Source organism: Tribolium madens, unplaced genomic scaffold (assembly GCF_015345945.1).
Source record: "Tribolium madens isolate multiple individuals breed KSU strain unplaced genomic scaffold, Tmad_KSU_1.1 Scaffold_97;HRSCAF=244;Tcas5.2_LG3a, whole genome shotgun sequence".
NCBI lineage: Eukaryota > Metazoa > Arthropoda > Insecta > Coleoptera > Tenebrionidae > Tribolium > Tribolium madens.
The window spans coordinates 4,154,957-4,170,226 of record NW_025401069.1 but is presented as its reverse complement, the minus strand read 5'-3'; the positions used below and the strand labels follow the sequence as shown (position 1 = coordinate 4,170,226).

Here is a 15,270-nt window from a genome sequence, read left to right as displayed (position 1 = left end):
TCTTTTACACACACGTCTTAAATTGCTTTTAAAAAAACAATATTTTTAAGTTAAATAATATGTAGGTGGAGAGCAAGTCATTCAGGAGGGCTGTTTAAATAAGCTATTTTTGGGTCCAGTAAAACATTAATTAAAAAGCAGATATTGTGTTTTAGCTTGGGACAGCCGAGTTTATGCCAAATAATAACTAACGGTAATTATGGACATATCTCAACTTCAAACATTTTCGTTTTATCAAAATAATCTCAACGGCTAAATCTAAATAATACAATTATATAAAAAAACATGAAAATTTGTTAATACACGATTAATTAAATTAAGTTATTGCTTTTCAAATACGAGTATTCATTCATTCAAAGATCGCGGGCTTTCAAAGCGCATGTTCTGCACAAACTTCACATGGCGGGCTTTGAATCTCCCGTGTAAACAAATTTCTAACCTCTAACGTCAAATATTCCCGACCATAAATTCATGTTGTTTGTTTGGTTTTGTTTAAATTGAAGTGTAGTGATTAACCAGAATGAACCACAAGCTGCGAACAGTATCCAACAGTGAAACAGCAGCTACATGTGAGAAATATTTAAACAAAATGATGAGACAAGAACAGATGTTTGCTGTAAAAAGGTCGCCAGCTTTTAGACCCCAGCAAGAGAAAATTTCACATATCGTGAAACAACCCTCAGTCATTAATCAACGCGTCAAACCGAAAGTAACGATCAGAAATCAAAGCCCATTACAAAAAGCCACAGCTCAAGCTGTATTGAACGTACAGAATAGTGACAACCAGAGTAAAGACTTTTCAAAAGTTTCCAAACACAGAGCCAGGTCTGTATCTGCCGTTCGATTGGGAAATAGAGAACGAGAAGCTTGGGGGCAGATTTTGCAATGCAATAAGAGTAAAGAAAAAGTGTCACTTTTCAGTAATTTTGACCCATTGAGGACTTTACATTTCTTATCTAAAGAACTTTTTACAAAACTTGAAAATGTTGTCCCAGGTAAATTAATGTTTCACTTTAAACAGTTCCATTTATGTTAATGTTTAAAGAGGGGGATGAGATTCTTCAAATGGTCGCTGACATACAACATGCACTTAAAAGAATTCCTCCTGAAATATCTACATTATTACACCACCCACATTCGGATTATCCACTATCAGTGAGTGTAATTGTAATTAATTACTTTGTCACAGACAAATTTCTAGGAGGCCTCAGGTGTCACCATTAAAAGTACAGCAACCAAAACATGTCAAACACCACCAACTTTGTATCAAGAAGACACCGAGAAATTTCAGAAAATCATGGAAGAAAACACATACAGACTTGAAGCTAGCTGCAAACAACTAGAAATCGTCTGCACAAATCTACAAAATGAAAAAGAATTGACTGAAAAAGAGTTAGATCAAGCAAGGGAAAATGTTGAAATGTTGTGTGGCCGTGTGAAAGAACTAGAAATTGAAATGGTAGTTTTATACTTTTGATTTTTTTATACAACCTTGTGTTACCTTGCAGGAAGAAATCTCAACCATGAAAATAAAACAATTAGAGGATGAAAAACAATATTTACAAGAACAACTTGACAAAGCTACACAAGAACTGAGAGACAATCCTGCTATAAATCATCTAAAAAAAATAGTAGACGATTTGAAGAAACAAAAGAGCATGTCAGATGAGACTTGCGCCAGATTAGAATATGATATGGCTTTGCTTAAAATGGAAAAGGAGAAATTTGTGACTATGTTAGCTGTAAGAGACAAGGAAATTAAGGAAATTCAAGAAGAAATGACTAAAATACAAGACCAGGTTAATACACAACTAAAAAAATTGAATGGTGAAGTTTTAAAACGTGCAAATTCATTAAAGTCATTGAAAGGTGGTCTTTGTAATTAGTTTAATATTTACTTATTTATTAATTATAGATTCATCAAACAGACCACAAGAGATTTTTCTAGATATCGGCGATACTACAATTTCTTCTATCACAAGCAATGAGTCTGACAAAGACGCAATAAATGTAATTAAAGAATCTCCATGTGGTGATGCAGAAATGAACACAATTGGGAAAGAGTCACAAGATGATTTTTTCCAAAAATTAAAGGTGAATTTTTGTACGTTTTAAACTCTTGTTTAAAGTGAATTTCAGACTGACGAAGTGGAAATCAATCTGCCAATTGCTAATGACAAAGATCAAGATATGGGGTTTGAGGATCTCCTTCAAGGCTTGACGCCTTCTGTTAAAGCTTTACTTGCATCTCATAATTTGTTAACACTGTACTAATGTAAATATCAACAGTGTTTGTACATTCATGAATATTTTGTATACTTTATTTATTATTAAAGCTTTTGTACATTCCAAAATGTTCTCTATTTGGTTATAATTCTAATTAAAAATTATTGATATCTAAATAAATACTATCATGTTTTATTCCCTCTAATAAATATGCAATAATACTGTTTTAATGCGATAATCGATCGGATGTTGCAACATACAATACACTTGTGAGTTTCAAATAAGGCCCCTTGTGGATAATGATGGTAATTTAATGGAGCGGGTAGTAGGTCATTCACAAAGAAAAAAATGTGCTAATTTTTGCTTTATTTTCTTTTTATGTCAGCAACTAACAAATATATAACTATTTTTTTTATTTTTGGATTTTATCTATCTATACAGGTCAGGTCAGGCCTATTACACTTTCACTATAGAAAATTGAAAACATTTTGTTAGGTATTATGTTATTATACAAAAACTGTTATACATACTTTTTTGTATACGCTCCCGAAAACAGCTGTTTTAGGAACTCATTTGAGTTCCTAAAATGAGTCTTTTCCGGACTCAATAAAATAATACGCAAAATGGTTATTTTAGACTGTCCCCAAAAAAACAGTTTTTGCAGACTAAAAAATAACATTGGTTACTATAGTAACGAAATTTTTTTAATTAATAAGAGGTGAGAATTCGTGTTTTGGGAGCTTTGACAAAAAAATCTTGTATGCACCACGTACGCAAAAGGTTTTAGGTGACTCCTCTCATTAAAGGCTCGGCTCCTACATCGCCTCGTCATTAATTACGATACGTCCCCTAAAACCTTATTTTGCGTACTTGATACATAAATAGCTATAATAATATGAAATATACAGAGTGAGTTACATATAATAAAAACTTTAATCGATTTTCAGACACAACCCAAAATACATTCTCACAAATAACTTGGCTTTTGTTGCGTTGCAAAATTTAAATTATTAATTTTTAAATCAAAGTAATTGTTGATATGTCATGCATTAAATTTGACAGTATCATCAATGAATTCAAAATGTACTCAAACGACAAAAAAACTAACATGATTTTGACATACGGAAAATGCCACAAAAATTCTGTGGCTAAATCTGTACCGTCAAACGTACAAAGGTACAAAGGTAGGACGCAAAGTTTTCAATTTCTCAAACAGTACATCAAGTATCGTGTGGCATCAAAGAATGTATTTCGGGTTGCGTCCTAAAATCAGTCAAAGTTTCTTTTATACGTGACTCATCCTGTATAATTCAGTGTTTTAAAATAATTTTGAAATCGTTAAATAATGGCGAATAAGGTGCCTGTCGCAAATAAGACCACATTAAGGATTTGGAACCCCATAAAATCTTTACCTAAAATATTAATTTTACTTCCTTAGATTTACTGTTATTTTATATTTTTGCAATAATATACGTTGTTTTCACATTTCTTATTTAGACACATTAAATATTAATTAATATTTTTTAAATAATTTTTAACATGTGGTCTTATTAGGCGCACTATACAACAAATAAAGCCGTAAATAAAAAAAAATAGAAAAATAAAAACATAACTGTTACAAAAAGTTATGACACATGTGCATAAACATCTGAATTGTCACTGCAATCTGAACAAATAAATGTATTTCATAAACGTATCTTCAGTAAGATAAACATAGACACATGCTCAGTTGTTCATCTCATTGGCATAGAAAACAAAACTAACATTCTTTCTTTTTTTGGTCTTACTCGTATTTGGGACAAGAACCTTATTTTGATTTTAAGCACCCCACTAACTGAAAAGAATAAGTCGTAGCTTTCCTTTGTAAGTAAAACTCAGCGACTTGCATGCTTTCATTGCATGAGCAATAAATTTATTAGGAAAATTAGCACACAACCGCCTATTTGTTGTAAAAGTTATAACGAGAACTTTAAAACGACGAAATAAGTTTTCTAATTTCCAACAAAAAGTAGTTAACAGAGGTCCGTTTAAATATACGCTCTACCGCATTTTTCTTGATAAAATAAATAAGGATTAGTAAAACTAAAACAGTAATTCCTGAAACGTTAATGGAAATTCTAACTATTAATGAATGAGGAAAATGCACCCTCACTTTTTCACGATTAGATTCTAAAGACTGGTAGTCTTATTTATGCTTACACCTATAGGTAGAACTACGTTTCTGGTCATTTTATGACACATCACGTAAATTAAAAAAAACCATGTTGTAAAGGGGCTATTAATTTGGTAATAACGACACAAACTATGCTCTAATTATACATGGTGACAAATGATATACCTAATTGGACTTTGTAGTAGCCTTATTAAAGAACACGAAATGCAAATATCAAATTAATGCAAGTGCAGTATTGATTTTTGTTATATTTGAACATCAGAATTGACATTACATGATATTATGTTTGTCTCTGATTGAATTTGGCAGCGTATCTCTCTATTGCTGTAGCAAACAATGTGGGTTGTTGTATAGCTACACGTATCCTGATCATGGCACTCAAAGGACGACATGTGCAGATTGTTTCGTCATTTATTTACATTTCGAGACGTAAATGGCAAGTTTACATAAGGCGAATTGCAGCGTAGTCTTTGCTGCGACATCCACATAGACACTCTGGGGGTTGTCTCCCTATCCCTTATCGAAGAATACCGTCCTCCTTTACTTTTTATTGGCCTTTGTTTACACGAAGCAGGAACACTTTATTTGTCTTTCCTCAGATGGATTTTGATTCATTTATTGAGGTATTTTGATTTATACGCCTTTTTGTGTTTACCTGCAACGTATTTATCTCATGTCAACAGCGGCCAAAGAAGATTCATAATAATTTCAGCGAAATGTGATTGGAACTAGACTGACAAAGAAATATGAGAGTACTTCTCCAACTTATTGCGTCACGTTTCTAAAATGTTTTTCGCTATATAATGGAAATCATTTAATATCATGTTTGACGAAACAAACAACGAGGATGTAGAACGATGTTCAATAACTGGGCCAAAAACACTTTTTGTACTCGTATATCTACAAATTACAAAGCGAGCACTTGTTACAACGAAAAAATTGCTTTGTAAATTTTAACGTGGTAAAATAATCATAATAGACGTGAAGCGCTTTTGGTAGTTTTGGTACAAAGTAGCCCTACATATTCATAATGACACAAGTGGATTTTTGTGTCAAAAGCTTGAATTTGTGTTGATTTGCGTAAACACCTACTTATTTGTTCCAAATTTTTCTTCTTTTTTATACATACAATATATCTCTTGCGTTTTGATTGATGGTGTTTTTGAATTTAGAACCATATGAATTATATCATGGTTAGATAGGAAACCGTGTAGGAACACAAAATCTCGAAGTCTTGCAGCAAGCAATAGAGAATAATTAGAAATCGTGAAGTTTTAGAGTAGTTCTTTGTTGGGTGCTAAACTTATTTAACTTTGTTAGCAACCTTTCGCTATGAATAGAGTTGTTCTACAACTTTTCAATAAGGATAAAGTTGTTTACAATAGTCTAGTTGAATATGATGTTCAAAACGTTCTCGGTAGATACAGAAACAAAAAAATTTCACTCGTTCTGAAATTGCAAAACCGCATAAATACTGTCGGTATGCTTTGTATACAATTTCTAATTAAACTGTATCAAAGCTGAACACAAATGAATGCATCCATTTGAAAACCGCGGAAATTAATATTAATTTTAATTATTGCAGTCCACTCGTCAATATGCATCAAGACGGCAAGAATGTATGTATTCGAATTAGGTATTATCCTTTTAAAAAATTGCCATTCCTGAGCTTCATTGACAAGCATCTAGTTTAGCGAAGTGTAAAAAAATAGACATAAAAAACTTGAATTAATTAAAACATCCCAGTGAAGCGTGTCTGCATGAGGTGAAATTTTTAATGACTCTATAAATTAGTTAAAATTTTGTGTTGAACCGTCATCCAGTAACTCGCTATCAAGAACAGCCTGCAAACTTAATTAAAGCGACTAATTCAAGCGTGACGAGTTGCTGCAGTCGTTGTTGTAAGTTGCAGGTAGCATCAGAAATAGCAGGAAGGTCAAAGTTGAAAATCAACTCAGTCACGGCAGAAATGCATTTTCATGTCTGTTTGTATGCACAAAACGATAAAACCAATATTCAAAAAGAGGACAATGCATTTTGTGCCCTAGCAAAAATTACTTTTGATTCTATCGACAAGAAAACTCCGGTAATGTGTTCATTGCTCTTCGTGGAAAAGCCACAACAAAATCATTTTCTGATTACTCTTATCGTGACGATCAACCCCAATAGTCGAGAACTAGAGGGGGTCTACCGACTGAATTGAAGAAACCTGCTGGTAATGTAGGCATATGCACGGTATTGAAGAAACTACTTGCAAACCTACATAATTGTAGAAAATATTTTTATACAACTCTGATGGAAAAGCGTTGTTGGAGTAAAAGCAATTTGTGTGTGTGGGGGATGAGAACAACTCGTTAGCTGCTGCATTAAGAATTCCATAATAGTTCTTAGTCTGGCAATAGCAATCGGAATAGAAAAAGAACTAACGATTAAATACAATGTACAAAGCCGAAACTGAATACATGCTTTTAAAGAATGTCATTTCAAAGAAAATACGCAAGAACATGATAATTTCAGATACAAAGAAAGTACATATTTTTCCGTGAAACTTTTACCAAGAACAAAGCAAACTAATTACTTTTAATAAGGATATAAAATAGATGATTCGTACACAATCTCTATCTTTAATTTTATTTCTATTTCAGTTAAAAAAACAATTCTAGTTAAAAATAAATACTATTTACGAACAGATTTAGTCAATATAAAACATAGACGTTAAACGGTGGCACAAAAATATTATTGCCAATCAATAAAATTCCCATTTCTTCCGAAAGCCTCGTTAATTTTTTGATGAAAGTAGAATTATCGTTCTTTGTGCAACGTAAAAGTGGATTTATATTACAAAGCGACCAATTTCATACGTGCGACGTAATGACAAACTTTTATGACCGATACAATTCTTCGCGTAGTAATTTTAGTAAAATGGAAAAGGAAATATTCAAATGTTAAAATCGACCACGAAATCTTAATGTTTTCTTTTAGGAACATTATGGATAAAATTACAATTTCAACTCGTACAAAAAGTAGGAATTGTTTTTAAAAAACTTTAAAAGTTTAAACGAGACGAAAAAAGTGTTTTAAAGCTTCTAATTATTTTAAATTTATCTTAAAGAAAAATTGTGTTAATAACTAAGTAAAACATTATTACAATTAAGAATTTTTCAAAGAAAACAAAAATGTAAAATCTTTTAATATGATATTCTTTAAAACCCTTAATTAAATCATAATATTAAAAAGATTTATTTCTGAAATTTCAACCTTTTTTCTCAAATAACGATACGCACTTTGAAACGGTTGATAAAAATTTATTGTCAATTAAAAAACTTATAAGATATCTTGTTATAGCTATTTATACATATACCAAGTACGCGAAATAGGGTTTTAAAGGACGAATCGTAAGGAGTCACCTAAAACCTCTTGCGTACGTGGTGCATACAAGATTTTTTTGTTTAAGCTCCCAAAACACAAATTCACACCTATTATTAATAAAAAAAATTCGCCACCATAGTAACCAATTTAATTTTTTACTCCGCAAAAACTGTTTTTTGGGGACAGTCCCTAAAATAACCATTTTGCGAACTATTTTATTATAAATAGCAAAATAGCTATTTTTGGGAGCGTATGCAAAAAAGAAATTTATTATTATTTTATAATTAGCACCTAACATAAATTTTGTAACGAACTTAGGTAAACATATTTTTTTATTAATAAACTTTAGAAAATAATTTTGTGTTACCTATTTAATTGCAAGTTTTATTGAGTATTAAGTAAGTAATCCGAAAAGACAAAAAACATTTATTCAAAAATAAATTAATAAGCACTTATATTTTTGGTAAACTTCTTAGATGTAATCTTAATGAATTACAGCTTATAAATCAAAATTATTATGTGTCTAGCACAATTTCGTAATGTGTAATAATACCACTGAAGATAAAAAATATTGAGCAATTTATCACACAAAAATAAACGTTGTGTAGGAGCTGACCAATGAAATAAACCTTATCTGATTTTAATCAAATTTATGATACGCTTGTTTTTTTCGTCATTTCCTCTTCTTGGCACTCCTGTATTTACGTTCAAATTTACAATAAGCTTTATCACAAAACCCCCAGGTATTTAAGTAATTAGTTTTCATTCAAATCAAGTATGAATCTACACCACTCGTATTCTACCATTACCTACACTATCTTTTCATTCTGGTTGCATTATTCATACAACATAATTCATAATCATAAGTCATAATAACGTTGAAATTTCAAATAGCTCATTGCTAACAGATCTATGGCTTGCAAAACCGCCTCCTTACACAAATTTAAAATATTGTCGAACGACACACCACAAGGCAAAGAAAAGTTTTCGATCACCGAGGCGAGCAACACCCTTTACAAGGGCGGTTATATGGAATTATGCACATCAAAAGAAGCTCGATGCATAAGGCCGTAAAAATATCGGTTTTTAATGTGTGGCATTGAAAAGAAAACAGCTCGGCTTTACGCTTTATTGTAGGACGTTATTGAAAGTAAATTTGCTTTTAGTGGAGGCGCCGGTATCGCCATTGTCAATGTTTTCCTATCGCAGAAGACAATGGGATTATTCGATTAAAATATTCTTGTTGGGTTAAGTATGGGCTTGTGTTTTCTATACGGCTAATTAATGTGTTAAATACTTCTATTATTCCAGGACTATTTCAACATGAAGCTTTTCCTTGAAACAACTTTAATGAAGCACTGGTCGTTCTAGTTTTACCTGTACACACTTTTTTCTTTTTTCAATCCCAATTCCTGTACTTTTAATTAAAAAAATAATCTTCTATCTTTTAAAAGAAGCTTTGAGGAGGTATGATATTTTATTAATTTATTTTGAATATACTTCTATTATTATTTATTTCAGCTAAAATTAATATTGAAAATTGTATAAATAAATGATCTTGCACCCTCTTTATTATAAAAAATAACTTAACTAATAACTTTTGAGTATCTTTTTAAAGTTGAAAAAAAGTAAAGCAAATAATTTTGCTATTAATATTTCTAAAAATTGGGTTTTCGAGCACTTTTTTACAAAAATTTACCATCTGCATGTACATACATGATGGACTATGAAAAACACCCCAAATCATAACTGCATTATTAAAAATATGAAAATAATTTTTAGAACAAAGTTGCACAGTTTATTATTATGCTGCTTCGAAACTGACAGTTTTTTAAACGGAACATTCTGTATATTTTATTATTTTTGTATTGTTCCATAAATTGTCTTTTAACAAGCTCACTATTTAAAATTTATTATTTATAACTAATTTTTGAAAATTAAGTTAAATAAAGTAGCCTCTGGAAAGAATACTAGAACATTTTTATTCATTTTATCTAAGAACAAACAAACGACTAATAGCAAAAAACTGTTTAATTTTGATCAAAGAAGTATTGTAACGTGTTCAAAAGTAATGAAATTTATGAGGCGTTTTATATAATCCAGCCTGAATCTTAATTAAGTTACGATTTTCTAATAAGAGTTACTAGCAACATGATTCAATTTTCTCATATCTCTTGTTGCATAGTAGTTCTATTTTATAGGAGTATTTCCATTAGTAGATTAAAATGAACGACTTTTAATAATTTAATATTCTTGTCGCTATTTTCTTGAACAAATCTTGTATATTATTTTTTTTTAAGTCGGATGAATTTTTAAATATTAATTATAAAAACGTGATATTATTCTTATAAAACCTAGATTTTTTAGATTAGTTTGCAGGCATTTTCGCATAAAAGTATGTTATAAATATTACTATTGCGCACTAACCTAAGAAACAAAGTTACTACATCAGAAACAATAATAACAGCTAAACAAACAGTTTTGATATTTGCATAGGTATTAACTATATCTTTAATAAAAATATTCAACAATGTGCGTTTCTTTAGTTATTGGTCTTATTTTAACATAAACCAATGACTATTTAATAGATTTAATGTCATGTCACCGTCGACATTCGTTTAAAATAATAAATAATAAATAATTTATTATCAGTTGTTAATTGTAATTAAAATTTGGAAAAATTACTCTATACATACTTCGAGTAAATTTTCTCTTTTTATAGCACTTTGTCTCAATAATTCTTCCGGGTTTCACATTTACTATAAATTTACAACAAGTAACAAGGGGTAAAAATTAACAGAAAAATTAACAAATAAATTTCCTATTTTTATATTTATTTCTTCGTTACTGAAAACATATTTTTTTAATTGCTATTAAAAATCTAATTTTTAATGACGCTTATAAAAATTTCATGTTAACTTGTTAAATACAATTATATTTAAAAAATGAATTTATAAAAAATAATATCTAACAATTTACTACTAACTATTAATTAATACAATAACAAAAATCAAGTGTTTGTAAAATAAATGTTGTAGTAAAAAAAGTACCTCAAAATGTTTTTATTTGAAAAAAAAATTTAAACAAAAATCATATTCTGATAATAACAAATTACTCCTTACTATATACTATAAACAATAAAAAAAATTCTAATAAGACAAAAATAGCAAGCCTGGAAATCAAAATAGAAATGACAATGTGATGCAGTAGTTTATGTTTTAACACAATTTAAATCTGTTTTTATTCTCTAATGAATTCAAAGCAAGTCATTAATTTAATTAACAAAGCCAAAAATTATTTCTAAAACAAATAAACTAAACAATTTCATCATTTTAATTAGTTAATTCTTTTATCAAATATAATACCTACTAACGTATCGATAATATACTATGTAACAAAAAATATTATTAATTGTTATGTACCAGACAATAATTATTTAATTCATAACCAATACTAGTGTATTTATCATTTTTGATACTGTTGGGTTTATGATCATTATTAAAAAAATTAAAAAACTAATTTGGAATACAGTGTCGTGTCAATCCAAAGGTAAAAACTAATTATTAATTGTGCATAACCTACAGAGAAGACTAAGAAAACTGTGCTTTTTAAAAATTTTAGGTATGTAAGTATTTTCTGTTTTGGCAATAATTAAATATCTATTGTTTTTGTTTTCAACTTTGCTTACTTGTTGAAAAAATTATTATAATATATGTACATATCTACTTATAGATAATTTTTGTTGGATTTGTATACATACCATTTTTATTTAACGCACAACCAGTGCAATTATGTAATACACTACATTTGAAAAAATATTTTCCTCAAATCAAGTACAAAGTAAGGGCGTAACCGGATCATGGCCTTGTTCTTTTTTTAAGTTTCCAAATCCAAGTCCACTTTTCGCCATAAAAAATTACTCTCGAATTACAGATCTCGATTTAAAGCGAAGAAAGTGAAGGGTAATAATAGGACAGAAAGTGATCCGTTTGGCAATCGGTGTCACATTGTCTTATCTCCAATTTTCTCGTTATTACCAACAAGCATCGACTCGGGCCGTGTGTGGCACAACCCTCGAACACGCTTCAGATCGCCACCCTAAATCTCGTTCCGGAGGCTGGAAGGCGGCTTTGGCGGGCGCAAGCAGCCCTGCGGCCAGCGTAGCGCGCGTGCATTCTCACAATTAGCGTCGGAATGACCCAGATAATGGGGCAACGTGGGCCAGATCGTTAATGCGTTACCTGCAACACGGTGGTGCGTGGGGCCCCCGTCCTCCGGCGCCGGTCTTGAGCTTGAGCTGGACTCACATCTCGCACAACACGCACCACAACTCGATCACCGCACGGCTCTTGTGTCACTCTTGTGTATGTGGTGACGCCCCAAGTGAACACACGGGACACAGGACAGGTACCACACGGGCTGTGGCTCAGCACTGCGCGCTCCTGCAATCAATAGCCGGCCGGGACACACTGAGGGCTCCTGCCACCACAGTCGCGCCCTTCTGACGCTCTCTGCGACGCCTCACAGATGACGCCACTTCATGAACGCCACCCCCAAATTGGGAACAACGGCCAGGCGCCGCGACGCCGAAGAACGGGGTTGGAGGCGTGCGCAAACTTCACCTGGAGAGGTGGCCCGGTTTCGGATTAAGATCAGGAAGCCCAGGAGTGGCTGTGACTGACTGGAAACAGGACTAGGGCAGCAGTGAAATTGACGGATTTCTTTGATTTTTAGACCGATAATAATTTAATTTATCTATACTATCCAAGAAGGTCTGGACATATACAAAGGACGCTATTTAAAATTTAAAATTTCCCAGACTTTAATACAAACATATAGACCATAGCAAAGAAATAAAAATGTAGGTAAATAATATTAACACGTATTGAATCATAAATAACTAAATTCACACAATAAGAGAGTATGAGGTCACAAGAAAAACACTGAAATATAAGGAAAAGAAAAATAAACAGTAAAGTTAATCAGTCTATGTATAGATAATTTATAACTATCTTTTTGCAGCGAAATGTCTCATTATTCTATTCCGATAAAAGCAGTTAATCTAAAATTAATTTGCAGAGATTTTTTTGAGTTTTATTCATTTTTTCTTGTAATCTAGTTTAGAAATTCGAATAAAAAAGTAAAAGAAACCCTCAAAAACTATAACAATAAAAACAATTACAAAAAAGAAAATTGAAAATTTTTATTTACATAGAATATTCGTAACTTGAAAAATTGTAAGGAAAAAATCAAGATGGAGTCCAATATAATAAATTAATAAATCCAGGTTATAAACAAGCGTAAGTATAAGTGGACGAGTGAAACAAGACAAAAAAATTCATATTTACACACATTATACCAGGTGAATAAAAAGTATGGAACCAAACGTTTTTTGCTTAAACTATTTATTTTTTGAAAAAACTAATTGATGAGTGATAAAGTACTATAAAAATGTGATGATTTAACAAAAATAAAATTTTTCGAAATTTTCTTTTGTTTTTGAGTTCTACAAAAAAAAATATTTTTTTAAATGGCAACCCACTATAAAATCATTTTTCTCATAAAAGCTATACTCTAAGGATTACAACTATCTGCTTTATATTTAGTTTTTTCAAAAAAAATTTTTCACATAAATTGCAATTTTGAGAAAAAAAAATCGCATAACTCAAAAACAAAACAAAATTTCGTTCTGAAAATAACATCACATTTTTTATATTACTTTAATTTATATTAATTATTATTTTCTGGAGGCAAATCATTAAAACTAAAACCGCTTGGTTCCATACTTTATATTCACCTGTATATTATATGTAGTATATTAAGCATCAAGAACGGTAAGCAAAGCGAAGCGACGACTCCAATTATTGTCTGAGATCGGTAAGTCCTTAACGTTCGTGATGCTTATGACATTTTTTTCGCAATTGATTTTTGTTGTTTTTTTTTTAATAAATATCTAAAAAATATTCTAGAACGTCAAGGTATTTTGAATATTTTGAAGCATTTTTGAATGCTTACCGACTTAGCAACAATAAACAAAATACTTACCCACAGCAACGAGTAACTACAACTTACTGTCTTGGAAACAGACGTAGTAAACAATCGAATAGAGTCTAATCGCGCACAAATTGCGATAACAATTTACACTAATCAAAATTTCTTATTTGTAACGAGTCTTAAATTTTCTCTTCATTTCCAATAACAAATTTAAATATAGAAAACTATAGTCTCAGAAGCATAATCTAGTAAAAGTTTATTTAAACAATAATTTTTATCTAGCAAGAATTGCATTTAATACAAAGTGATAAATCTGCACCAACCAAATACCAAGATTGTGTTTGAATAAAATATTACTCCATTTTGCTTTATTGTGAACACGACATTGTAAGTCATTTGCATGTTCATGTTGAAGAAGTAGGCAACTTCCATTAACGTCGTCTTTATTAACAATAAAAATATTTAATTTTTCTATTCTAATTTAAATTTCACACAAAAGACGGTCGCCGGATACTCGAGTCGAGTGTCATTAAAAATACATCATAAGGTCAACTTAAGAAATTTCCAACACAAAATGTTTACAATGTCTGCAACAAAAAATGCAAAATCATGTTCATAATAATTTATAAAATAATTATTGTATAAATATTCATTATTTAAATATAACCATGGTTTATTTAATAATGCATAAGTTATTTTGGTCAGCACTAATATTTATTTAATAAACTGCAAATAACAATTCGATGATACCAATTATAGGATTATAGGAGTAGAACATTATTTTACATAAAAAAAAATTGATAATTTTTAACACAATTTTTGTTACCTGGTGCCATCTATTGATTCTCTCCTCAAAGTTATTCAATACTTGACAGTTTTCTCTTATGGAGCATTTTTTAAAATATTTGTAAAATAACTTAGTTTCACAACATACACTTTGTATTACATAGACAAAAATCTTTCATATTTCCTCATAATTAACTACAATCAGCAAACAATAACAATACGTAAACTGATGAAACATGAAACCGAAATTGAACTTGATACCTGCGAAATATAAATGTGTATCAACATTTTTAACACACATTTCAGTCTTAAGTAGGTAGTTAAAATTAACTAACCGTTAAGTATTTTATGTACTTTTAATTAATATCCTCACTTTTCCTAATTGTTATTAGGTACAATTACATTCATTTTTCCAACCTATGAGTTCTGTGTTTGATAAAACTTATTAAAAAATAATTCAAATCACTAAACATTTAAGTCAGTGAACTTTCCTTTTCCTAATCAATACACAGATCTTTTTATAATCTCATTGCTTAAAAAACAAACACATCAACAACACACCTATTTAAGGTACTCAAATATTTAATAGTTGTGGTTTGAAAGAACCTCAGCTGCTTGAGAAATAAAAACTACCTACGTCAGTTTTGTACATACTAAAATTAACAAAAATGAATATGTAATCTTTCAAATAGAATTTAAAACATATTTCGCATCAGCGGCGT

General features: G+C 30.4%; 2 protein-coding genes across 5 annotated transcripts in view; one reads left to right on the top strand and one right to left on the bottom strand.

Moving 5' to 3' along the window:
* Positions 1–12,265, bottom strand: part of LOC123014229 (glucose transporter type 1) — a 115,430-nt gene extending 103,165 nt beyond the window's left edge. For 3 of the 4 annotated variants that reach the window (XM_044413217.1, XM_044413215.1, XM_044413231.1), the window contains exon 1: positions 12,010–12,265. The gene's annotated coding sequence lies outside the window, so the exon portion shown is untranslated. The remainder of the gene's footprint in view (positions 1–12,009) is intronic. The other variant, XM_044413234.1, reaches the window with a different exon arrangement.
* On the top strand, positions 47–2,408 carry LOC123014232 (centrosomal protein of 120 kDa-like). Its single transcript, XM_044413244.1, has 6 exons — positions 47–995; positions 1,046–1,155; positions 1,202–1,459; positions 1,509–1,869; positions 1,916–2,094; positions 2,140–2,408. The coding sequence occupies exons 1-6, from the start codon at positions 521–523 to the stop codon at positions 2,272–2,274; spliced, it is 1,518 nt and encodes a 505-aa protein (XP_044269179.1). The 5' UTR covers positions 47–520; the 3' UTR covers positions 2,275–2,408.
* Positions 12,266–15,270: the final 3,005 nt, after the last annotated feature.